The following is a 25,421-nucleotide window of genomic DNA, read 5'->3' as shown; positions in this document are numbered from 1 at the left end:
TTATTTCGTTTTGTCAAGATTTCTTGTCTCTCCGAAGCTTCGTCTTTCTAGGAAAAAAGGAAAGATAACGAACATGATCAATGAAAGTGAACACTCTAAAAACAATGTTTAGGTTTGGAACACTTTTTAAACGTGTTTAGGTCTAAACGTGTTTAGGATTGTGCTTATATCCTAAACGCGAAGTGTAATAAACATGTTCTACCCTAAACATGTTCAGACTGAGAACATGTTTAGCTATGCAAAAATACAGTATCTAAACACAAAATAACATGCTAAACACTTGCTAAACACTTGCTTAACACATTCCTAAACGTCTAAACACAATCCTAAACGTCTATGCGTTTAGGTTTTGAACATAATAAGCTTAGTAACATTGTTGACATTAGTTTTACAGTCTTCATGTAGACTATTCCTGTCTTCTGTAAATGAAATTCGAATTGCAGAAAAAATTGCATGTCAGAATTGCCATACTTCAAACTGCTATAGTGTACCAGGTCCCGATAGTGACCATAGTGTACATCATACGCCGTATTGCAAGTATACACTGTCGAGGTCGATATCCAAAATTGATGGAACCATTAGAAGAGCCGTCTATGGGCTTCAACCCTTTCCTGTTGGAAATGAGCAGAGTTTAGGAGTATCCTGAAAATTTTAATCTGGAATTCCATTTCAACTTGAACAGGTCTGGACACATACATATTGAATTTTAAAAAATAGTGTAATTCATTGTCTCTGGTATTAGACGTGCCTTTAGTGTTAATTTAAACCAATGCATCACTCTTACTTTGCATTGGAACAAAATTCATTTAAATCTTGTGAAAGAGAACATCAGTTGCAATTGATGCCCCCCCCCCTTTTTTTTTTAATTCAACATGTGACAGTGCCTGTTATGCGAAAACTAGCATATCAAAGACAAAAAAATTGTTGAAGTTGTACTTGCCGGATGATATTTAACCATATATAGTTTACTTCTTATATGTGCATAAGTGATTTTTAATGGTTTTGTCTTTAACATGTATCGCGGAAATGTCAACCGTGTTGTTTCGGCAATTAGAATATAGAAATAGACTTGCAATGTAATTTGAGAAGAACCGCCTAAACCCGTGTAGTGATTTTGGGGGGTGGATTTTTAGTATTTCTGGTCGGGCTCGGAGTCCTCTGAGCCTGCACGTGATTTTCTCTCTCTCTTACCCGCGAAATCTAGGCAATCGGACGTGTTTTAGAAAGTGCAGCAGTGTAGTTATTGTATTTGTTAACCCCTTGTAAGTTGTTCGGTGTATTTGTGAATATATCTGTTTATAAGTGTTTTCCGGTGTTCTTTGTGTGTAGGAAATCACTTTACCCGCATTGTTCGATTTGAAACATCATGGATCCCATAGACACAGTTTGTAATGCAAGGGATATTCTTGCTAGATTTTGCAATGTTATTCTCCTATAATAGAAGAGAAAGCTACTATTTGAGACTCTTTAATGCTGTGGATTGAGTTTTAAATAGAAGGTTAGCAAATCATTTTGTAATTGAGACAAAGTCAAAACCTAAATACAAGGAGAACTAAACATGTTCAAAACCTAAACACAAAAGAGGTAAACGTGTTCAAAACCTAAACACAATAAGGGTAAACATGTTCAAAACCTAAACATAAGGGTTAAACATGTTCTACACCTAAACATAAAAAGAATTAAACATGTTCAAAACCTAAACACAATTAGTTAGACGTGCTCCAAACCTAAACACAAAAGAGATTTAAACATGTTCAAAACCTAAACACATTGGGTTGAACATGTTCAAAACCTAAATGTAAAAAGTGTCAAACATGTTTAAAACCTAAACACAGAAAGTGTTAAACATGTTTAGATTTAGAACGCGTTCAAAACTGTACACAAGAAATGTGTTTAACTTTGTGTTTAGGATCTAAACACCATTTTTAGAGTGAAGATAACGAACAGTGATCAGTCTAAAAAATCCCATCAAATACAAAAATTAAGAGTAGTGCAAACACGGACTTCTGGACACCGGGGAGGTGGAATGAGGTGACTAAAAGGAGGAGCAAGCATTCCTAGATGACCGGTTAAGTGCCCTTGGTAGAGTTAGCGCGCGAATTTAACCGCTCCAGTTTCTACCATGAGTGTTAATATAATTTGTAGTTAAAGGAGGACATCGGAGTATAAATAGCAGCCAATGAGAAAAATGGTGGTTTATTTGATTTTTCTGGCCACATTCAGATTGCAGAGAATTTTTTAGAAATATTAAAATACAGATTCTTTTTTATCATCAGATTTTTGCCATGCTTGCTCTTCTCATGAATGTGCATCTTTGGTCACAAATTAAATTTAAAATAAAAAATTTTCTTAGCTGTATTTTTCATCGAAAGATGTGAAGCAGGACATCTATTTCTAATTGAAATTCAAAACTGACAGCAGTGGGAGTGACTTAGTTTGTTATTGTTTACACCGGATGTTGTCTGTATCTCATGCAGGCATGGCAGTAAGAAAACCAGAATTCTGCAATGTTTGACTTACTTTCCTCTCTAGATAAATCCAACCTCCAAAAGATAAAATCCATAATTCAGATTTATTTTTCACATCTGTATTGAAATTAGAATAAATGTAAAATCCTCATGATATTTACATTGTAATTGTCAAGTCCAAATACCTAGCTTATCCAAAACAAATGCAAACAAGAGGAAAATAATAATGTGATTGACTGTCAAATATGAAATAAAAACTATTCCCACAAATGACCCATGTATTGTACATCTTTTGGATTTGGTAGCCATGTTCTCACCAGGGCCGTAAGTAGGGTTCTAAATCAGGGGAGGCAGGGGATTGGGGGCCGCCGATTGACTTTACGACTGAAAATGACACTTTTTAAATCCCAATTTATCATGTTTGTGTTTCATTTGTACTATGTAAAGAATCGTAATATGGTGTCAAAGACAAAGGTGCTTGTCTTCATTTTAAACATATATCCTATAATATAACATTTATATAATTTTATTTTCTTTTTTGCCAAAAAATCAGACGAGGCAGTTGCCTCGTCTGCCTCATCGGCAGTTACGGCCCTGCTCACAGTATCCACTACACATGTTGGCATAATGTCACGTCTGTGCCATTCCTGTCCTGGCTGAAAAAGTTCCAAAGCTCGCAGTTTTTTTCTCGGTATATCGGGGATCACTCCATACTCCACGATGTAAAAGCATGGTCCAAAACCTTTTATATTTTTCTTTTCGCAATTTTGAATTCCTGGGATGAGGCGGTCTGAATGGCTCCATTTCCCACCATAATTGCCTGTTGATGTCGTCAGTGATGCATGGTTTGCAGAGGCAGAATGGACATTCGTCTTTGTTACTGTCTTGCAGGATGACAAATTTTTCTGCATCATCTCCATTATTGGCAATGCACTCAGTTTCCAAATATCCAGTTTCTAATTCAACATTTGTCTGCACTTCTTTGTCTACACATTCTGGTCTTACACACGTGTTCCCGCCAAATTTCTCTTCCTGTGATGAGTCAATAGAGTGAAAATCCCAGTCACTATGCAGAAACAAATGTTTTATGGCCTCCATTTGCATTTCACTTACATCCAAAATTAATCTCTGCCTTTCACCCATTATTCTTACAAAATACAATAACACATTGATGGAAAATGGTCTCTAAATGAGAACACTGTAGGTACTAATTGATGCAGCTGTGTGAAGACTGACCTCCCCCCCCCCCCCCCCCCCCCCCCCCCCCCCCCATGATGATATGGGTGATAAGAGAATATTTTTAATTGAAATAATTCAAATTATTTTTATTTCAATCAAGAGTGTATATTAATTGTATTCGATAATCAATCAATAAATCAGCAGTAGGTGTTGTAAATCCTGCCTTGTATATACTATGTAGAGATTATCACTGTGGGTTACTTGTTTAGCCAAGTAACACGTGTGCTCTGTTCTGTTATCAGCATGCTGGAATTTATTTTTAACTCGGCTGCAGCAATAAGCACCGCCCTACACCAAATTTGCTTAATTGCACTACCACCGGATTTTCAAGTAGGTCAAGCTCGGCCTTTAATATAGGGAGACGTACAAGCGCAAGTTGCAAAACTTGTTTCTTAATAATTTTGCTATTCTAATAATGATTGTAATCTATTTGTATGGTCATGTGATTTACAATGCAATAAAATATGCTCAAGGAGAATACATCGAAATGAAGAAACGCTTTCAAAAGTTGTGGGTAACTTTGTACTTTGATAAAGTATATAGCTTTGGTTGAGTAATATTTTCTGCATAAGCTTTTATATGAAATTCTATCTAAAAGTAGAAGATTTACCAATGAAACTAGCTCCCCATTTGCACCCAAACGTCTATCTTCACCTCTGAGCAAGATTCCTCCTTTACCCCCTAAAACTATTACGTTTGTATTTATTTTTCTGAAAATAGACGTAAAGGGAAACTTAAAACTTTATGGCAAACAGAATGAATGCAGCTTCTCCATCGTGAACTTTAAACGAGACTGTTTCAGTAGCGAAAGTTGTAGGTTGCCTCTGTTTAGAAATTAATCATATGCAGAACATGCTCTCATGGATTGACGCAGTTGAGGGAGCTGGTTACTCTAGTTCTGTGAGCGTGGTTAGTGTATGGTATACAGTTGTAGATTTGTCAACAACATTCTTCCCCTTTCCATAAAATGATGCTCCATCATTTAATGACACTATGCACAACGTTCACAATCAATACAGGAGACGTCTATTTTAAAAGATTTGAGCAAAAAAAATTAAAAAAATTGGTCAACAGCTGTGTCCTTTTTTTCCTGTTCTCAACCTTCTGTGTTTGAGACATAAGTACCATACTTTAGTTTCTTTTGTTGAACAGCAGACTAGAAGCTTAGTGTCATGGTTTGGCACGAGTTGCCACGCAGGGATCGCAACATTGAAAATGGAAATAGAATTGTCAATAAAACATTGGTGATTGTAATTTTAACGATTAATCATTGCAAAGATGTTAACATATCTATACTAGAATTGAGAATACAACAGTATTTATCATTCATATATATATATATATATATATATATATATATATATATATATATATATATAAATATATGCTAGCATTGATCACTATTACACAACAGTATTTATCATTCAAACATGTAAACATTCTATATATTGATCACTATTACACAACAGTATTTATCATTCATACATGTAAACATATCTATTCTATTATTGATCATATTCACACAACAGTATTTATCATACAAACATGTTAACATCTGTACTAGAATTGATCACTACTGTACAACAGTACTTACATGTATCATTCAAACATGCAGAGGAACAAACAGTAATGAGTTACCTATCAAATTCAAGAATCTCCGACCAAGCTGATTTGAACAAATGAAAATAAGACCTACGCTGTGTTTAGAATTTTGAAATTCGGATTTGATCGATTGTTTTACATCAATTTGGCGATGATTTGGATTCCATATATAGTCGTGTGAAGATACCGCGTCGCAGTCTATTTTACGCTATAGGCAAGCGAAGCATCGTACTCGTATTTAGACCGACGATAAGAGCTGCAGAAGTGAGAATTCTTTAACGTGCCAACGCCTGCCGAGACACGGGACCTCCGTTTTTAAGGTCATATCCGAAAAACCTGCGATTCTTATTTCTCATTGCCGAGAGTTTGGTGAAGCAGCAATAGCTACCTATGTTTTACGTCTTGGGTTTAACGCAGCCATGACACGAGCGGGACTTGAACTAACAACCACCTGGTTACCAAGGGAACGCTCACACCAATGAGCCATCGCAACCGGATACCGCGTTGTTATCGAACAATATCCAAATCTTCATAAGATAGCATTACGTAGCTATCAATGTTTTTTTCAGTTAGAATTAGACACGTTTATAAATTTTTGGTGACTAATTTGAATCGACTACATCTATTTCACACAGTCACGACAACATTTCAAGCCATCTTGGATCCAAATGCAAAATCCCTGTGGAAGTAAGTAAGCAGATTTGATGTATAATCAATCATTCTAAATTCATACACGTAACACGGATTTATTTCGTCCTTATAAAAAAGACATAAGTACAAAACGACATACAGATGTGTCATTAAGGGTTTATCCTGAAGAGTCCCCCCCCCCCCCCATTCAATGTCTTTGTAAATAACCAGATTTGCCTACGTAACAATGCAAACGTAAGCATTTCTAATGGTTTAGAAGATCTTTGCGAGTCTTCATGCGTTTCAGACGAACATAACTGTCTCTTTATGGAGATCATAACGATCATCACGGGTACGTATTTTCACGCATTCCTACAAGTACCCCTCCACGTGACTTGTGACCACATTCCTACAAGTACCCCTCCACGTGACTTGTGACCACATTTCTACAAGTACCCCTCCACGTGACTTGTCACCACATTCCTACAAGTACCCCTCCACGTGACTTGTCACCACATTCCTACAAGTACTCTTCCACGTGACTTGTCACCACATTCCTACAAGTACCCCACCACCACGCGACTTGGCACCACATTCCTACAAGTACCCCACCACCACGCGACTTGGCACCACATTTTCACAAGTACCCCACCACCACGCAACTAGTCACCATATTCCTACAAGTAACCCACCATCACGTGACTCATCACCACATTCCTACAAGTACCCAAACATGTGTCTTGTCACCACATTCCTACAAGTAACCCCCCACCACGTGACTTGTCATCACATCTATTTATAGGTTTGTACGGTGCTCTCAAGTGTCTGTGTTATGTCTTCACACCACATTTATTACGCATCCAGTACTGTGGATGGAACGGCTGAACCCAGAAACCAAATTCATACGGCTATCATCTGTATAAATCATATCATCTGTCTATATCATCTGTCTATATCATAATGTGGGTTTTTGTTCGAATGTCGTCTGAAATAAATCACCTGCATGTGTTTTCATGTGTCTCTGTAAATCTCCAGATTGACTACAAGCCTTTCCACACACACCGCATTCATAAGGTTTATCCCCTGTATGTGTCCTCTTGTGTATTTGTAAAGTTCCTGCCTGACTATACGCATTTCCACAGACATCACACTGGTAAGGTTTATCCCCTGTGTGTGTCCTCTTGTGTATGTCTAAGTTACACTTTTGATTAAAAGCTTTTTCACACACATCACATTTAAAAGGTTTTTCACCAGTGTGTGTCCTCATATGTATGTTTAAGTTACATTTTTGATTAAACGTCTTTCTACAGACAGTGCATTTATAAGGCATGTCACCCGTGTGTTTCCTCATGTGTATCCTTAAGGTACAGTTTTGATAAAATGCCTTTCCACAGACAGTACATTTGTGAGGCTTCTCATTCGTGTGCGTCCCCATGTGTGTGGTTAAGTTACTTTTTTGATTAAATGTCTTCCCACAGACATCACATTTGTAAGATATATCCACTGCATGTGTCCTCATGTGTTCTTGTAAAGTTCCGGATCGCCGATACGCCTTCCCACACACACCGCACTGATAAGGTTTATCAACCAAATGTGTTTTCTTGTGTTTCTGCAAGTTTCCTGAGGTGCTGAACGCCTTCCCACAGACAACACATTCATAAGGCTTCTCACCTGTATGCGTCCTCATGTGTCTCTGTAGCACTCCCGAGCGTCCAAACCCCTTTCCACAGACATAGCAATGATAAGGTTTTTCACCTGTATGTATTCTCTTGTGCCTAATTAACTGTCCTGATTGATTAAAGGCTTTCCCACATACGTCACACTGGTAAGGTTTTTCACCTGTATGTGTTCTCATGTGTCTCCTTAAGTTAGACTTGTTATTCAGTGTCTTTTCACAGACATTACACGTGTAAAGTTGTTCACTTGTATTCGTGCTCATAATTTGTCGCTGTGTTTTATTGTTCACATTTGGAAAACACGTGTTGGTTTTGTTTGTCAATGAGACCTACATGCGCTGTAGTATACTGTACAGTGAAGTGTAGTTTTCTAGTCCTTTAAATGAATAGTGTGTGAATAGTCCTGTTCTCTAGGTAAAGCTGGCAATTTTCGCAGGAATGTATGTTAAATAAGTTTCAAAAGGAACTCAGCCATTATGACGATGAGCTATTCCTCCTTAAATCCTCTTGTGCTGATGATTTTCTGTTGGTAGTAGCTCTGAGATTTTGTATCACATCACGTATGGCAATATCAGTCAAAATTTAGCCATCATCGAACCTGTTGCAATAAAAATAATTCAATCACTGAAGTAAAAAATACAAGGTAAAAGGACCATGTCATATAAGCCTATGAATATAATACAAGGTAAAAGGACTATGTCATATAAGCCTATGAATTTAATACAAGGTAAAAGACTATGTCGTATGAGCCTATAAATAAAATACAAGGGAAGAGGACTATGTCGTATGAGCCTATGAATAAAATATAAGGTAAGAGTGCTATGTCGTATGAGCCTATGAATAAAACATAAGGGAAGCTCTATCTCGTATGAGCCTATAAATATAATACAAGGCAAGAGGATTATGTCGTATGAGCCTATAAATAAGATACAAGGCAAGAGGACTATGCCGTATGAGTTTGAACACTAAATCTACGTCAGGTCATCTTGCAGTTCTGAATCCCATCTTGTATTCTCAGTCAATGAATCCATACTCACATGTTTTGATGAACATTTTGTGATTCAGTTATTTTAAAATTCAAAATAAACTGAACTGAAAATTGAAAACAGATCTTTAATTATGGAATGAATGTCGGACATTCCTGAATATGAATATCAGATACCAGAGTATGAATGCCAGATACCCAAGCATGAATATCAGATGCAAAAGTATGAATGTCAGATACCAGAGTATGAATATCAGATACCAGAGTATGAATATCAGATACCAGAGTATGAATATCAGATGCCAGAGTGTGAATGTCAGATATCTGAATATGAATATCAGATACCAGAGTATGAATGTCAGATACCAGAGTATGAATGCCAGATACCCAAGCATGAATATCAGATGCCAGAGTATGAATGTCAGATACCAGAGTATGAATGTCAGATGCCAGAGTATGCATGTAAGATATCTGAGTATGAATGTCAGATACCAGAGTATAAATGAAAATAAAGGTTCATGGGCCTAAGAACTGGTATACAGGTTTACCTGAGCAAGGTTGATATGATACAGTTATGTTTGATCAAAGACATTGAAGGTCATATATTTTGGTGGAAGTTTAACATTGTTTAAATGGTTTTTCATATGGATTACAATTGTTATTTTTCAGAATTTTAAAACATATTGTCAAACTGATCCAAAACAAATTTTCACAAATACATACACAATTTGTTAATATCCGACGCATATGGAGATATTCACAAGATTGTTTTCTCATCAGCAGAAAGTCTTTAGAAAAGTTTGTGTATGTTTTGTTATCTACAGATCTTTATATAAGTACTTATCATATTCGCTCTCGGGCTATGACGAGACAGAGTAAGACTTAGTAGTCGCCATGGTTTGTAAATGTTCAATATTCAGATGAGTCTAATCGATTGCTCTTCTGACGAATAAAGAGTTTTTATATTGAGCTGCTGGAACAGAAACTGGTCTGGTGTTAATTCGGCCTTGGTTGGTGATAATATTTGTAGTAATGCAATTGTCTTTGTTTAGCGCCAATCTGCCTTTAAGGTTTTTGATATTGCTATGATGAATTACAAACTGACAGAGTAATATAGGATCTCCCATGTTTTGTGGTTTGATATATCCAATGAAATTGTTTTCTATTCCCGAGCCTTGGCGAGGGGAGAGAATGCACACGTTGGATAAAAGTTATATAAAACCACAAACTATGAGAGATTCTTATTATTACACATCTCCTCCGTGGTTTTATTACGGTTCTGACTGGCATAGCATGCTGTAGCTACTCCATGTTAACACTATTAGGCATAAAAAAAAGTTCCCAATACAATACACTAACAAACCACTTCAGAAGATTTGTGAGAATTTTTTTTATTGTGGAATGAATTTAAACAATTAGAGTATGAATTTTCACGATGTTAACATTTTACTCTTCAATTGTACTATTTCATTACTGTTTTGTATCAAGTTAGTGATTAGAGTCTGTGACGTCGATCACATGCGCGGTCTTTTTGGATGACGAATTTGATTCGTTTTGGATGTTTACGACAATTTTCCCCATTAAAACTGTTACCATTGGCAAAGTTTGGGACTGCTCTTGTCACATTCAATATTATTGTGTTTGTGGATCCAGTTATTCAATGCGTTTTGAAAGGTAGTTTTAAGCGAGTTGAAACTGAGCAGCAAATCCCGAGAATTGTGGTGAAGCTTGACTGAACTTAAAAGAATCAAGAACTATTTCTATATTGGATTTCATTTCAACTATTGTAGTTGTTGATTTGATAATTTTGTGGCCAGTTATCTGCTTGATTTGCTTGTCAGGCATGCTATTTTCATTGAAGTTTTGAACTAAATATTTGCTAGCAATGCAATTTGTCAAGATTCTATCGCTAAGAATTTTTGATGCACAAACTGTAACCCCCACCCCGGTCGATTTTTACAATAGTATTGTAGGGAATTCCACACTCTATAAACATGTTTGTAAACAAAATTAGTCTATGTAAAATCTACGTGTATATGTGATGACGTCACACACGACGTGGGAATCCAGATTATATGTTACGGGTTGGTTGATTGATTGGATCTTGTTTAACGTCCCTCTCGAGAATCTTTCACTCATGGAGACGTCACCACTGCCGGTGAAGGGCTGCAAAATTTAGGCCTATGCTTGTCGCTTACTGCCTTTGAGCAGGGAGGGATCTTTAACGTGCCACACCTACTGTGACACGGGGCCTCGGTTTGTGCGGTGTCATTCTGAAGGACGCCACATTTAGTCGGCTCTTACGACATGCAAGGAGGTACTTTGGACTTATTCTAACCCAGGTCCTCACAGGATTATGGGATAAAGGAGTAAACGTGATAAAAGTGTGTATGCGCTTCACACTAACAAGCCACACAACATTCAATTTAACCTTCCGCAATCAAAATAAGACATTCAACTGATTTTAAGTAGTCATTTGTTATCAACAGCATAGTTTGTTATTTGTATACATGTTGATTTACATCCCCTTCGAGAAATTTTCACTCATGTTAAAGACCCAATTTTAAGTTAACGCCCCCCAATTTTACCTATATGGTGATCAATGGTGGGCTGCCTGTCAATCAAACTTTTAACAATAGATCTCAGGTGGAGTGACATCTGCAGATACTGTGGTCTGGAGGGACCCCCAGAGAAGTGTTTTGATAAGAATAACAGCCCATATGTACAGGCATTCTTTAGATCTTGAGGAAGCCCAGTATACCTGAGTTTTGATAGCATTGATCTATCCACAAGTGCTATTTTCTCGTAATTCAAATTTTAAAAAAAAAATTCCCTGAACAATGTAATTTTAATATAATTGTATTTTCCTCCTCAATATACATATATTATAAATTGCACAATCAGAAATCAAACAACAATTTGCCCATTAATTTTTAAAACTTGTAACTTATTGAAATAATTTATATCATTTTATAATAGCTCTATATCTATGAAAGAAATTATTCATTGAGCCAATGACTGAGAGTAAAAGAGAGAAAGAGGGGGTGGTGTAGACTCTGTGTCATCTAGCCATAGGGATACAACCATTATACAAACACCATGACCACAGAAACACTGCAGACGGCCCTGATACCCTGTGTACATCAAAAGTATACACAGCACCCTGACCTCTTGGCCAGGTACATTCCAGGTAAATAAAAATGACCATAGATGAGCTCCGCCCACATCCAGTGATCCGTGAAGAAACCGTACGGTATTTTATTTAGGTCTTTAAAGACGTCATGGTTTAGCTATGTCAAATTAATACTTACCGCTAGATTAATGGCAATATTACCGACTATCATTTATGATAGGTACTTTGTCAAGGATTTGCGAGAAATGGAAAGACCAAAAGGAGGAGATAATAGCGTAGCGGACAGTATAAAGGGGAACTTATCCGGCCTCGTTAGAGAGCTAGCTTTTCTTGTGATGTGGTAGAGTCTCTCTTTACCACGCCTGTTAAGCAACGGCGAGCGTGATCAGCACTTGGCTGGGTGACCGCTACACGTTACAATAGATTATTCAACACTTGTTAAAAAGTATTTATGACCAGAGTTAGATAGAATTAACTTAAAGATTTCGTTCAAATCCGCCATATTACCATAAATATCTCTGCTACTAACCGTCTATATTCCATGACAAAACATATTTCTAGTCGGAGACAAAACAAATTAATTTTGGCTCATTTAGCTTACCGTAATCATGAAAATTATGGCACGATATCAGAAATCTTCTACACGACTGACGTAAACATTCCGCATTCATATTTACCTGAATCACAGTGCCTCACTTTGTGGTTACGCGTCCTGTGCACATTTCCTCACTGATACGACACATTATCTGATTATTAACGCCTTTGTGTAGGTTCTCTTCAGAGACGCCGTTTTGTGATCGATTTTGGGTGCTGGTAAAACGGGATTCTAGAGAGCCGAATCGCGACGATCGGAAAAGTTTTATTGATTTAATGCACCTTGTAGATTGTATCATTTTCACTTAATGGGTTCAAGGTGTTAAAGGACATATTCATAATTAATGAGATCAGATGGATCAGGGAAATGAGTTTTGTTTTGGGAACTGCAGTCCACCTCAAAATGTAAACACAGTTAATGAATTAACAGACCATCATTTAGGCATCTAGACATCGCATTCTTCCCATTGTCCAGTTGAGCAATTTAAGGTAGCTCATTAACACAAAAATTCTATTTAATGGTTTGTTAAAACACATCTTATAAAGCATAGTTTCACCATCGAAAGAGTGATACAAGGTTTATTTTATATGAATGTTTTGTAATTTTCCCCGGATTTATAAAATTCTAGAGTACAAATTTCACCAGTGGCGGATTTAAGGTATCACACCGGTAATTATTTTCACTATATATTACTATAGAGGAAAAAAAATCATTAAAAATCAGTTTACAGAATTGATGCCGAATAACGCAGTCAGAAACGTTCTATGTTACCTATCTCGTCTGCCGACACCAGAAAAACACCACCCTACGCGGCATTTTCGAAAATAAATTACCCGCGAACAAGACTACCCTCAAATCCACGTATTTTTCACATGTGTGTAAACAGCCGGAGTACACCTCAGGAAGTAGCCTCAGCTACCAACAGCAAATAGTTCCTTTGTATACACTTGGTTATTTCTACAAATTACACAAAATTTCCTAATCAGGGGTGCAAAAATTAAGAGAAAAGAAGAAGAGGAAATGAGAAAAATCGCGCAAGAAAAAAAATATTTCTTTAAATATATGGAACTACAATTGAAGTTCAATTTGATTGGACAATTACCGGTGTGATACCTTAAAGGAGGAGAGGGGGACAGCTGGCGCCCCCCCCCCCCCATACATTTTTTGAAATTTAAGGTAAATCGTATTATCTTGTTTAGAAAAATGTACTAAACGATAAAAGAAGGAATAATTTCTTCCACTCCTGGGGAAATAAATGACAAAATCTTTTGATTTCTTGAATTACTTTATTGGGAGAACTTATATGTGATATGAATATCTGATAAAATATGCATGCCTAGATGACTCAGATAGATGTTCTATTATTTTTTTTATATGATATATAGATTTGTTCATAACTTTTTTAATCTACGGATAAAAGATCTTTTTAAAAAACACGTCACTTAGAAAAAAGGTATATCAGAGAAATAGGCCCTATATTTTAAATAGAAATTGAAATGAAATGGACAAAATTCAGAAATATTGCGATTTTTCAAATTTAAAGAGACACTACAGCACATTTTGCGCAAAAATCATGAAATGACAATTTTCCCAGCGCTTTCTCAATTTTTGTTGCATTGTTGAAAGTATGAACTTTACGAAAATAACACTTATCTAAAGTTAAAAATTATCGTTTTAACGTAAAAATTAATACTTTTTGATGTCCTATACAAAAAATATCGAGTCTCCTCCTTTTAGTCTTCAGACGCATGCGCATAAACAGTAAACAGTGCAACATGTCGTCCAGTGAGAGAAAGTGTAGTTGATAGATCTAGCATTTTGACAGATTCTGTGAGAAAAGAGGTAAAAATAGAATGAGATAAAACTCATGAGTGAAATAAAATTTACCTAGGGATCAGTATGACCGTTGGAAAACAGAGAGCTCGGAGAAACGCATGTAACTCAGTGGCGGATCTAGGATTTCCGAAGAGGGGTGTGAAAGTCAAAGATTAGCCAAAGTAATCGGCCATTCGGGTGCAAAATTTTGATTTTCATTCACAATCTGTGGCGTAAAAGGGGAGGGGGGGATACTGGCCCCCTAAATCTGCCATTGAGACTAGCTGCGAAGACACTACGTTTAAAAGTAAGTACGTGCTATTTTTATCTGAACACGACACGTGTTAGTTGTAAAAACATCGGTCAATGGGAACATGGAAGGGTTTCTGTTGAAATAATTAGTTATTATAAGGAGCAGGGAATAATCTTGCGTACTTGAAAGGTGAGTGTGGACCCCCTTGAAGAGGAATTTAGATAATTTCCTACACAACACCTTTGCTGTCATTCAAAAGCACGTGATGTAAATAAGCATTCAAAAGTCCGAGCAAGCATGAAGAAACCTTTGAATTCCGGACGATCTTCAACGCGCAGTTGAGAGTAAATTGATGCATCCCAAATGTTCAAAATTGTCAGTATCGATATGAATTTTATCATTTTATCAATATATGGTTTAAAAAACACTTCATTAAAATGTGGAAAATGAGCTGTAGTGTCTCTTTAACATACATGTATTATGATTATTTTAGTTTGTATCAATAGATGTTTTGCACACTCGGTGCCGCCATAAATTACCTAATTATATATGCGTGTCAAAGGTCATAGGGGAAAAAACGACGTAATCATGGACGCAGCCTTTTGACAAATCAACGATGTATGCTTTTCCCCCCAAAGTTTTTAATGATTTGTCTCTTATATTATGATAGAATTTGTTTACATAATAGATAAAGAGGACCAAAGGTTTACTTTAGCATATATCTTTTATGGAAAAGTTCCTTTCTAGAATTTCTATGAGAAACTATTTATTGGCACTAAAGTTGCTTTTCATACCCATGTTTGAAGATTCCATTTCATAATAAACAATCATTTTTACACTAAAAATCTTAATTCTGTATTGTACAAAAATGTAAAATTTCGATAATAGAATCTACCCCTCTACCGACTACTGGACCCATTGTATTGTGATGTTTTTAGGGACAGGGGGTATTCATTATTAATGGTAATTTTACAAAGAAAATAGATTATAATGTATTACAACAAATCACGGCAGTATTATCCAGGCACATCATAGCGTCCCTTATCAAGGGGAGGGAGGGGGGGGGGGGTACAAAATATAACTATTGACAACTACTACGATCTATACAGATAATATTTTTTAAAAGGAAATTTTACCAAAAAAAGGGGGGGGGGGCGAGATTATACGCACGACGACAAATTTTGAAAATCACTTGTAGTCTATATAGTTTAATAGTGAAAGTCAGGAATAATTCAGGGCTTTTCCAACCTCCTTCTCTCCTTACACTCGTCAAATATACCTCCATCTCTTTACATTCGTCTAATACAAACCCTCCTTTCTTAGAATCGTCAAATCCCCCCTCCTTTTCCTTACACTTGTCTTACACACCCCTTTCTCCTTACACTCGCAAAGAGAAGTCGGTTGTTTAAATCAGAATGCTGAAAATGGATTGACTAACAGTTGGGTATTGGGTGGTGAACCTAAATTGCCTGGTTTATAATTAGTATCCTTATTATTTGCAATAAAGTTTCTAGCTTTAATATATATAGGCCTACATATGTTATACCTAAAAGTGAACTTTGAACTGGTCATTTGTCAAAGTTAGAGATAAATTAAATAATTGTGTAGACATCTCGTGGTTTTTTTTTAAATTGTCAGAAGCTTATAAGATTTAAAATCATACAAATGAAATATATCTCTCACTCTGTCTCATGGGAAAGTAGAAGAAATTTATAATTGGGAAAAGAATATCGTGCGGATAGGAGCTCTAGTATAAGCGCGACCGTCGTGCGAATATTGAAAATGATTGGCACGACAATGATGCTGATAGACACTTTAAAAAAACCAACCAACCAAACAACTCGTAAAACTTACTTCAATCCAAACTTCAAAATCCTTAATTGTGTGAGGGGTGACTTTAATTCATAGGTTCAAACTTAATTACTACTCAGTACTGCATACCACAGAAGAGAGAGAGAAGAAGGGGGGGTATGCAGATAAATCAAACGACTTTGTCATTTTAAAAGAAAAAAGACACATTGTCAATAAAATTATTGAACTGTTATCACTTCTCTATGCAATGTACTACTTCACTGGGTTAATTTTAGAGAGCTAATGACTGTAATTCGATAGAAAACATCGCAAGTGAAAGTAGCGAGCAGACGTAAACAACCTATACTTCACCAGCTCAAATTAAACAAATGTGAATGAAACATTCTAATCTGCAACTCTTAGTGGTAACTTTAAAGTGTATCTTTTACGAATGTTATATTTTTATCATCTTACATGCTTAAACAAAGTATGTCTTACCCGTAAAATGTTGGTAAGCAGCCGTCGTCGTTCGCTGTTTCACATTGACAAAGGACCCGGATGTAAGATTTTTTTCCCTATGACCTTTTGACCTAGCATGACGTTAGAGTGTGCAAAACATCTATTTTGATAGGAAATGGTACTGTTCTCTCTTGTTTGATTCAAATTTAAAGAGTGCATGTAGCGATATATCTGAAATTTGGTCATTTCGTTTCAATTTATTTTCAAGATAAATTTCTTCAATATATCTTTTTTCTAATCAACATGTTTTTTATATTTGTATATTTCAATGATACTAACAAATAACGTTTTAAATGTTCATATATATTTTATAAAAAATTGGAACGTCAATCTGGGTCTTTTAGGCATATTTTATTAGATATTCATATCATGCACCAATTTAATGATGGCAAATTTTGAACTGTAAAATATCTTATTTGCAAACAAAAGATCTTTTTATCATTCCGGAAAAAATCACCAAATACTCATATAAAATAATCGATAGTTTGCATTATATTTAACGAGCCTTTAAATAGAATTTTAGTGTGATGGGCCACATTAAAATGTATATATTTTGACATCAATTGTATTGATAATATGTAACGATTTGTTTCTTTTCTTTATTACGTTCCTTCCATGATTTTTCACCCGTAAAATGATTTTTTTTTTTATATTTCACAAATCTTTTTGTTTGCCGGGATAATGTCCATATAATATCCACTTTGTTCAGATGTTCAGAGGAAAAGAAATGTTCTGTACAATCTTCTATCTATCACTCACCACAGGAAGCAGTCGCAGACGAGTGAGAGTACAATACGGTCCAGTAATCATTCACAGGTTTTGATAGAAAGCATGGCACTGGATAACGGTGCATCAGATAATACTATACGATATTATACTTTTCTCAAATCAACAACATCAAAACGTATGACTTTCAACACTTTACTCGACCATTCCTCACGATAAATTAAAGACTAGACTTTATGACATCATAGACAGTTGCTTCTTCATCAAAACTGGAAAACGCAAATATTCATATGTAGTGATCAGTCATCCAAAAAATTACTTTGTTTAAAGATCACTTTGATTCCACACACAAGTACTCTGAAGTTGAAATAAACAATATGCTGGAGTTCTCTTCGTGGTCTTTGGTGATCAGATCTTGGTTCCCATGGGCACGAATTGTGCTCCTTTGTTAGCTGACCTGTTTTTATATTCCTATGAAGTAGGATTTATTAAAAAAAAACTACTTCTACGTGAGAAGAAAAAAATCTCTTGCTGTAACCTTCAATTCGACATTTAGATATATCGACGACATTTAACATTAATGATTTTCATTCATATATCGATTCGATATATCCCTGTGAACTCAAAATAAAAGACACCACAGAGTCGTCCATTTCAGCTTCATCCTTAGATAGCAATGTCCTATTATCACCTGCATATGGTGTTTTTTCTCTCAACTGATTCAATACGCAAGAGTTTGTTCTGCATATGGTCAGTATTAATATCGAGGCAGGCTACTGACAAACAAGTTGATGATGTAGGGGTTTCAACAGTCTCGAATTAAAGTCAGCAATTCGTAAATTTCAATGGTCGCTATAACTATCTAGTTTGCCGATACAACCTATCATTGGGTCAAATCTGTCTGATGTGTTTCATACCGATTGTTAGGCCGTTCTTGGCACACTGGTTGTGACTACGAATAACTCAATTTACCTGATCAAGATATAGGGCTCACGGCGGGTGTGACCGGTCGACAGGGTATGCTTACTCCTCCTAGGCACCTGATCCCACCTCTGGTATATTCAGGGGTCCGTGTTTCCCAAACTCTCTGTTTCGTAGTGCTCATAAGAGTAGTGAGATGATCACTGTTATTTTCGGCTTTCATATATGTTGTATGATTTATCATTAATGTATCTCTAATGAACTCAATGGAAGAAAGAATAAAATATTGAATTGAATTGATTAAAAATTCAGCAATTAAACAATGGGATATTACTTGATAGCATACCTACTATAAGCGTATCCTATATACCGCCATAACGTCGGACGCAATTGTCGTATACTCGGACACGAGAACGAGTCCAAGGTCATACGGAGATGAAACTTGATGTGAGTAATAAATATTTCGTTTGTATTAAATCATTACAACGTATCATGAATGAGTAAACGTACTATGAATGTAAAAAAGTAATAATTAAACAAATAAGCCACTCAAATTAACTTTTCTATAAAATTGGAAAATTGCATAATTTGTTTACACTTGCGCATTGTCTCTATTCCGCATTTTTTTCCTCGATCTGGTGATCTACGAGGTTAATATGCTTTGGAGATTACGAACAATGATTGCTATCAGGAAGGAGATTACGAACAATGATTGCTATCAGGAAGGAGATTACGAACAATGATTGCTACCAGGAAGGAGATTACGAACAATGATTGCTATCGGGAAGGAGATTACGAACAATGATTGCTATCAGGAAGGAGATTACGAACAATGATTGCTATCAGGAAGGAGATTACGAACAATGATTGCTATCAGGAAGGAGATTACGAACAATGATTGTTATCAGGAAGGAGATTACGAACAATGATTGCTATCAGGAAGGAGATTACGAACAATGATTGCTATCAGGAAGGAGATTACGAACAATGATTGCTACCAGGAAGGAGATTACGAACAATGATTGCTATCAGGAAGGATATTACGAACAATGATTGCTATCAGGAAGACAATAATTCATAAATGGACATTTACTGCTGATTGGTTAAATGTTCAAGATCCACATCGATTCAATGAGATTATATATATTCAACAACTATGTTATTCAATCTGTCATTTGGTCAAATGCTGTCTGCAGACCGTTCTTTACACATCGATTTTGTTTGCGGATTACTCCTTTTACCTGATCGAGATATAGGGCTCATTGTAGGTATAACTGGTCGACAGGGGATGTTTACTTTTCCTAGGCACCTGGTCCCACCTCTGGTATACCAAGAGGTCCGTGTTTGTCCAACTCTGTTTTGTATTACGTATAGGAGTTATGAGGTTGATCACTTTTCGTTATCTTCATCTTTCATACATCAAATCAACAAGAGGACCATGGGCCACATCGCTCACCTGAATCACCTTGGCCAATATCTAAAGGTTTCCTCATCTTTGCACATAAAACTTTGAACCCAATTGTGGCCCCAAGCAATCCCGGGGGGGGGGATAATTTTCACAAACTTAAATCTGTACTATGTTAGGAAGCTTTCACGTAAATGTAAACTTCTTTGGCCCAATGGTTCTTGAGATGATTTTTAAAGATTTTCTCTGTACTTAAGTATGTAAAACTTTGATCCCCTATTGTGGCCCCATACTACCCCCGGGGGCATGATTTTAAAACTTGAATCTGTACGATGTCAGGAAGCTTTCATGTAAATACAAACTTCTCTGGCCCAGTGACTCTTCATCAGAAGATTTGTAACGATTTTCCCTATTTACTGTGTATTTGTATGTAAAACTTTGATCCCCAATTGTGACACCATCCTACCCCTGGGGAGCATGATTTTAACAAACTTGAATCTGCACTATGTCATATAAATTTGTACGTTCCTAGCCTAGTGGTTCTTGGGAGGATTTTTAAAAAGATTTTTCCTGAATATTTGTATGTAAAACTTTGATCCCCTATTATGACCCTTTCCTACCACCAGGGTTCATGATGTTTACAAACTTGCATCTGCACAATTTCAGAATTTCTACTTTCCTGGCCCAGTGGTTCTTAAGAAGAAGATATTTAATGAGTTTCCATCTATATATATGCATGTAAAACTTTGATCCACTATTGTGGCCCCATCCTATCCCCGGGGGCCATGATTTTAACAAACTTGAATCTGCACTATATCAGGAAGCTTTCACGTAAATGTAAGCTTTTCTGTCCCGAAGAAGATTTTTAAATGACTTCATTCTATTTTTGCGATTATCTCCCCTTTGAAAGGGGTATGACCTTTCACCGAAAGATGGTTTTGCCAAGTTTGGTTGAAATTGGCATTGCGATTCTAGAGAAGAAGTAGAAAATGTAAAAAAGTTTACAAACAGACTGACAGACGGACAACAGGCGATCAGAAAAGCTCACTTGAACTTTCAGTTCAGGTGAGATAAAAATAAAATATGTACCCTGATACATTTTTTCTAACATAACACTTTCGTTATTCCAACTAAGTACAAAATATTCATATGGAATAATTGCAAGCTTGTATCACTCTTTTAATGGTAAAGTCATAGGACATGGTTAGGAAACATTAAATGAATATTTGTTGAGATGATTGACACAAATTCTGTTTGTAGAAGATGAAATGGCCAAATGTCACATGATTGTCTACTGAAAATTATTTAAAGTCGGTCAAGTGATAATTGTTTGTAAATACAGATTTAAAAAGAAATTAAATTTGGTTAAAAGGAAGACCAACGGCAAAAGGTCATCCGAGTGAGTGAGGTGACCAAAAAACCATGTCACCCACACCACAGGCATACTGTCTCTTGTGTTTGTTTCAAGTGTTTCTTTAAGTTGCATAAAGTATTGAAAATGTCCTTTGACACACATCACATTGGTAAGGTTTATGACCCCATATGTACATATGTATGACTATCCTCATTTGTATTCTTAAGAGCACGAGTTGAGAACATGTCTTCCTTCAGACATATAGCATTGATAGTGATTATCACCTGTATGTGTCCTCATGTGTACCTGAAAATCTATTGACTGACGAAACCATTTCCCAAATATATCACATCTAGAATGTGTATCACCTGTGTGTGCCTTTTTATCTTTCACTAATTTCCCTGATTCAATCAAAGTTTCTCCACAGACTTCACATTTGTAAGGTCTTAAGGATTTTGCAAGAGGAAATGTTGTCCCTCATACACCACATTTATGTTCTCATGTGTATCCTCAGGGCATATCCAAAAGACACAGTCCCACATTTATGTTCTCATGTGTATCCTTAGGGCATATCCAAAAGACAATGATTTCCCACAGTCGTTACATTTTCTTAAGGATAAATATGGTATTATTAAGTCTATCAACGATGTGTTCTTATATGTGCCAGTAGAGATCCAGACTGACTATAAGTGTTCACACATGCATCACATTCATAAGGATTATTACCCGTATGTGTCTCGTTAAATATTCTGCTAAAGTATGCGTCTTTCCACAGACATCACATTTATAAGGCATTTCACCTATATCCGACTTGAACTTCATGTGTCCTTCTAATTTCCCCGATCCACGAAATACCTTCTCAAAAACATTAACCTACTATAGCTTATTTCTTAAACTACTATAGCTTATTTCTAAGACTTATCACCTGCATGTGTTTTCAAGTGTCTCCGTATCTGTCCTGATTGAGTGAAACATTTCCCACAGACATCGCATTTATAAGGTTTATCACCTGTGTGTGTTCTCATGTGTATCCTTAAGGAGGCTGCAAAGGGAAATGTTTTCCCACAGATTTCACATTTTTTAAGTCTATGACCTGTATGTGCTCTCATGTGTACCTGTAAAGATCCTGAATGAAAATAAGTGTTCCCACATACAGCACAATGAAAGGATTTATCACCTGTATGCGTTACCATGTGTTTCTTTAAATTTCCCGCTAGACTATACCTCTTTTCACAAACATCACATTCGTAAGGTCTCTCATCGGTGTGTGTTCTCATGTGTTCCTTTAAGGATTTTGCAAGAGTAAATGTTTTCCCACAGACATCACATTTCTGAAGCCCATCACCTGAATGAATTCTCATGTGTGTCTGTAACGATCCTAACTGACGATACGTGTTCCCACAGACGTCACACAAAAAAGGTTTTTCACCTGTATGTGTTACCATGTGTTTCTTTAAATTTCCTGCCAAACCATACGCCTTTCCACACATATCACATTCAAAAGATCTGTCACCTGTGTGTGTTATCATGTGACTCTGTAAAGAAGATCTGTAACGGAACTTCTTCCCACATATTTCACATTTATAAGGCATATCATCAGTGTGTGTTTCCATATGCTTCTTTAATTTCTCTGTAACTTTCCATTCCTGCCCACTTTCATTACCTTTAGAAAGTTGTTCCCCGGTATCCATTCTCATGTGTTTCTTTAATCTTTCAGCTATAGTATACGTGTTTGGACAGATATCACATTCGTAAGGTAAAGACGACTGTGTATATACCCATGCGACTCTGTAAATGTTCAGTCAGATTGCACACCTTCAGACATATTATTTCTATAAGGTTTTATCACCAGTATGGAGGCTTATGTGTTCCGTTATACCTCAACGTGGAATTTTAAAATGCTTCATCTGTCTTCCATCCTGTTCCAACGAGAAAGAAAAACCAATTCAAAAGTATAAATATTGATGGTTCATCTATTAGGTACCAAAATAATCATAAGGCAAGAGATGTAAAACAAATATGGATTCTTAAAAAAGCTTACACAAGTATCACTCTTTCAAAGGTGAAATCATACTTCATAAAGGGGTGTTTTAATGAGCCATTAAATAAAAAATGTGCATAACGTGAATATTTATCGCATGTTTTTTTTTTTCTCGCGTAGGAATACAGATAATCACGGCATGTCGGTAATTAGGCTTTGAGAATAATTTGAATCATCTGTGTCGTTGTAATGGGGATAATCTCAAAACTAAAGTGATAGAATGTGATATACAGAACACATGTTAGGTGTATTAAAAACTTTTCAAATCTGCTTTGTTTACTCCCTATTGAGTTTCTACTATCTCGAAAGTCCAGTAACCCGTTCATGTCATTCGTCAAGAACACGTCTTAAATTTACAGTTTCTGGAGACTTCCTTATAGTAGTGTGCATAGGTTACTTTCAAATCCGTGTTAGTCCTGATTTATATCAAGTCACCGCACATTTAATCTTGTTTCTGCTTAAAGTTATCAGTTCGTTCATGGGGTGGCTACCAAATTTTAAATCCAGAGAATAGGTGTACTAATGACAGAGAGTGGTTATGTTATTCTTTCTAGGCAACGAGGTTCACGAATCTTCTTTATTAAATCTAAAGCTGCCTATGTATCCGACGTGTAATAATGCATTATTTAAAACTAGCGACAAAATGATGAAATTTGTATGTGGATCAGTGTAAATTAAAAAAACAAAACAACAACCCCAGATGATTTATTTCAAATACATCATAATTTGTAATTTTGCCGTCCATATATTTCTTTTAACCATCTACATCAAATGATAAAGCGACACTTTAGTCTGAGACGACGCAAACTAATTTTAACCCCGTAACCTTACCGTAATATTTTTAAACCATGGCACCAACAGAAATGCATATAGATCATAACGGTATTCACCTGTTTCACAGCGCCTCGCTCGGTGATTACGCTCTTTGAACACTTCCTCTGTGATGTCACGAATAATCCGACTATTTTACTGAGTTTCTGTATGTTCTTATCCAGAGACAACGCTCAATGTCAGGCACTGGTAAAACGGGTAACTATATATATATTCAAGCCGTGATGATAGGAAAACCCAGCTGTGTCACAATTCAATAGATTTATTAGCCGATGTTTGTCGTTTGATCTCGGCTTGTCTTTGGAACATCCTTTTAAAGAATTTCACACCACGAGTTGTCGTATTTCAAAAACTCTAAAAGTAATGGGTTGCAATCCTTTAGATACAGTGCTCCTAAGATCTGGAACTCTTTGCCAAATGAAGCTAGGCATCTTACCACCTTAAATCAATTTAAAAGTTTTATTTCCACTTGGTCTGGCCCCACATGTAAGTGTAAATCATGTAGATCTTAGGTCCAGTGTACGTAGCTTTATATGTTGCTTCTGCTCTTTTTATCTATGCAGCGTTTATGTGTGTGTCTGCATGGTTAAAAAGACCTTTCTTTTCTATTTTTACTTTTATTATTTATTTTTTAGTAAATTCCATCAGCAATGAAATTTTAAATATTTATATGATTAATTTACTACCATCATTTATTTTAATTATATTTAAATTATTTTCAAAAACTCTTATACTATACAGCTTTTACTTGAAACAGCAAACATAGCTAATTGGCTTGAAATTTAATGATGGTTTTTATACATATGCTCTTGCTTGTTGTATTTTATTTCTTCCTCGTAGTCTTATGCTTTCGTATCTGTATATTCTTGTATATTCTTGCATGAAAGTTTTCTTTTATTTTGTATTCTTTTGTTAATCTGTGATATGTCTGTGTATATGTGTACATGCATGCTATGTGTCTTTGTCCTTGATATACTTGAATGTGATAGTCGGTTAAAAAGCTCTACAGAGCTTGTGTTTGACATGTTGAATGTATATAATGCCGACTTTAAATAAAATTTACTTTACTTTAGTAATGGCGACACTGCATAATGTGAATATAACGGCTGTTGTGCTCAATGTAAATATATGTATAACATATACAGATTAAATACGAACGAAAGTACGAGAAAACTTTGCCTGGTTCTCAAAAATACTTCTGGTGCTTTCCAAACAGTTTATCATTTTTCGTTCTTATGTTTTTATTTAGAGTAAATAAGGAGGTCGTTCTTTATCTAGTCGTATTCTGATTTCTATCTAATGATTTGCTTAAAAATAGTTAACGGGACGTAAAATAAACAACAGTAACTGTACAAACTGAGTGTTGAAACTAGAAATTGCACGTCATAGTCTTGTATTTTTTGTCAATGAAAATTAAACTTTTGAAGGCACTAATGA

The 25,421-nt window shown here is 35.9% G+C and overlaps 2 protein-coding genes across 2 annotated transcripts in view; both read right to left on the bottom strand.

Moving 5' to 3' along the window:
- Window positions 1-6,035: 6,035 nt before the first annotated feature.
- The window catches only part of LOC125669189 (zinc finger protein 208-like), a 45,613-nt gene continuing 26,227 nt past the window's right edge, over window positions 6,036-25,421 (bottom strand). The window contains exons 6-7 of the mRNA XM_056161507.1: window positions 22,303-22,900; window positions 6,036-7,944 (exon numbers count right to left, since the gene is read on the bottom strand). Of these exons, the coding sequence (XP_056017482.1) occupies window positions 6,895-7,944; window positions 22,303-22,900 (1,648 nt within the window). The 3' untranslated portion in view covers window positions 6,036-6,894. The remainder of the gene's footprint in view (window positions 7,945-22,302; window positions 22,901-25,421) is intronic.
- On the bottom strand, window positions 20,911-24,185 carry LOC130054393 (zinc finger protein 564-like). The gene is made up of 2 exons (XM_056163968.1): window positions 24,044-24,185; window positions 20,911-23,031 (listed from the first exon to the last, which is right to left on the bottom strand). The coding sequence occupies exon 2, from the start codon at window positions 22,807-22,809 to the stop codon at window positions 22,024-22,026; it is 786 nt and encodes a 261-aa protein (XP_056019943.1). The 5' UTR covers window positions 22,810-23,031; window positions 24,044-24,185; the 3' UTR covers window positions 20,911-22,023.

Source organism: Ostrea edulis, chromosome 4 (genome assembly GCF_947568905.1).
Source record: "Ostrea edulis chromosome 4, xbOstEdul1.1, whole genome shotgun sequence".
NCBI lineage: Eukaryota > Metazoa > Mollusca > Bivalvia > Ostreida > Ostreidae > Ostrea > Ostrea edulis.
The sequence above is the reverse complement of the archived record's forward strand: the minus strand, read 5'-3'. Positions and strand labels throughout refer to the sequence as shown.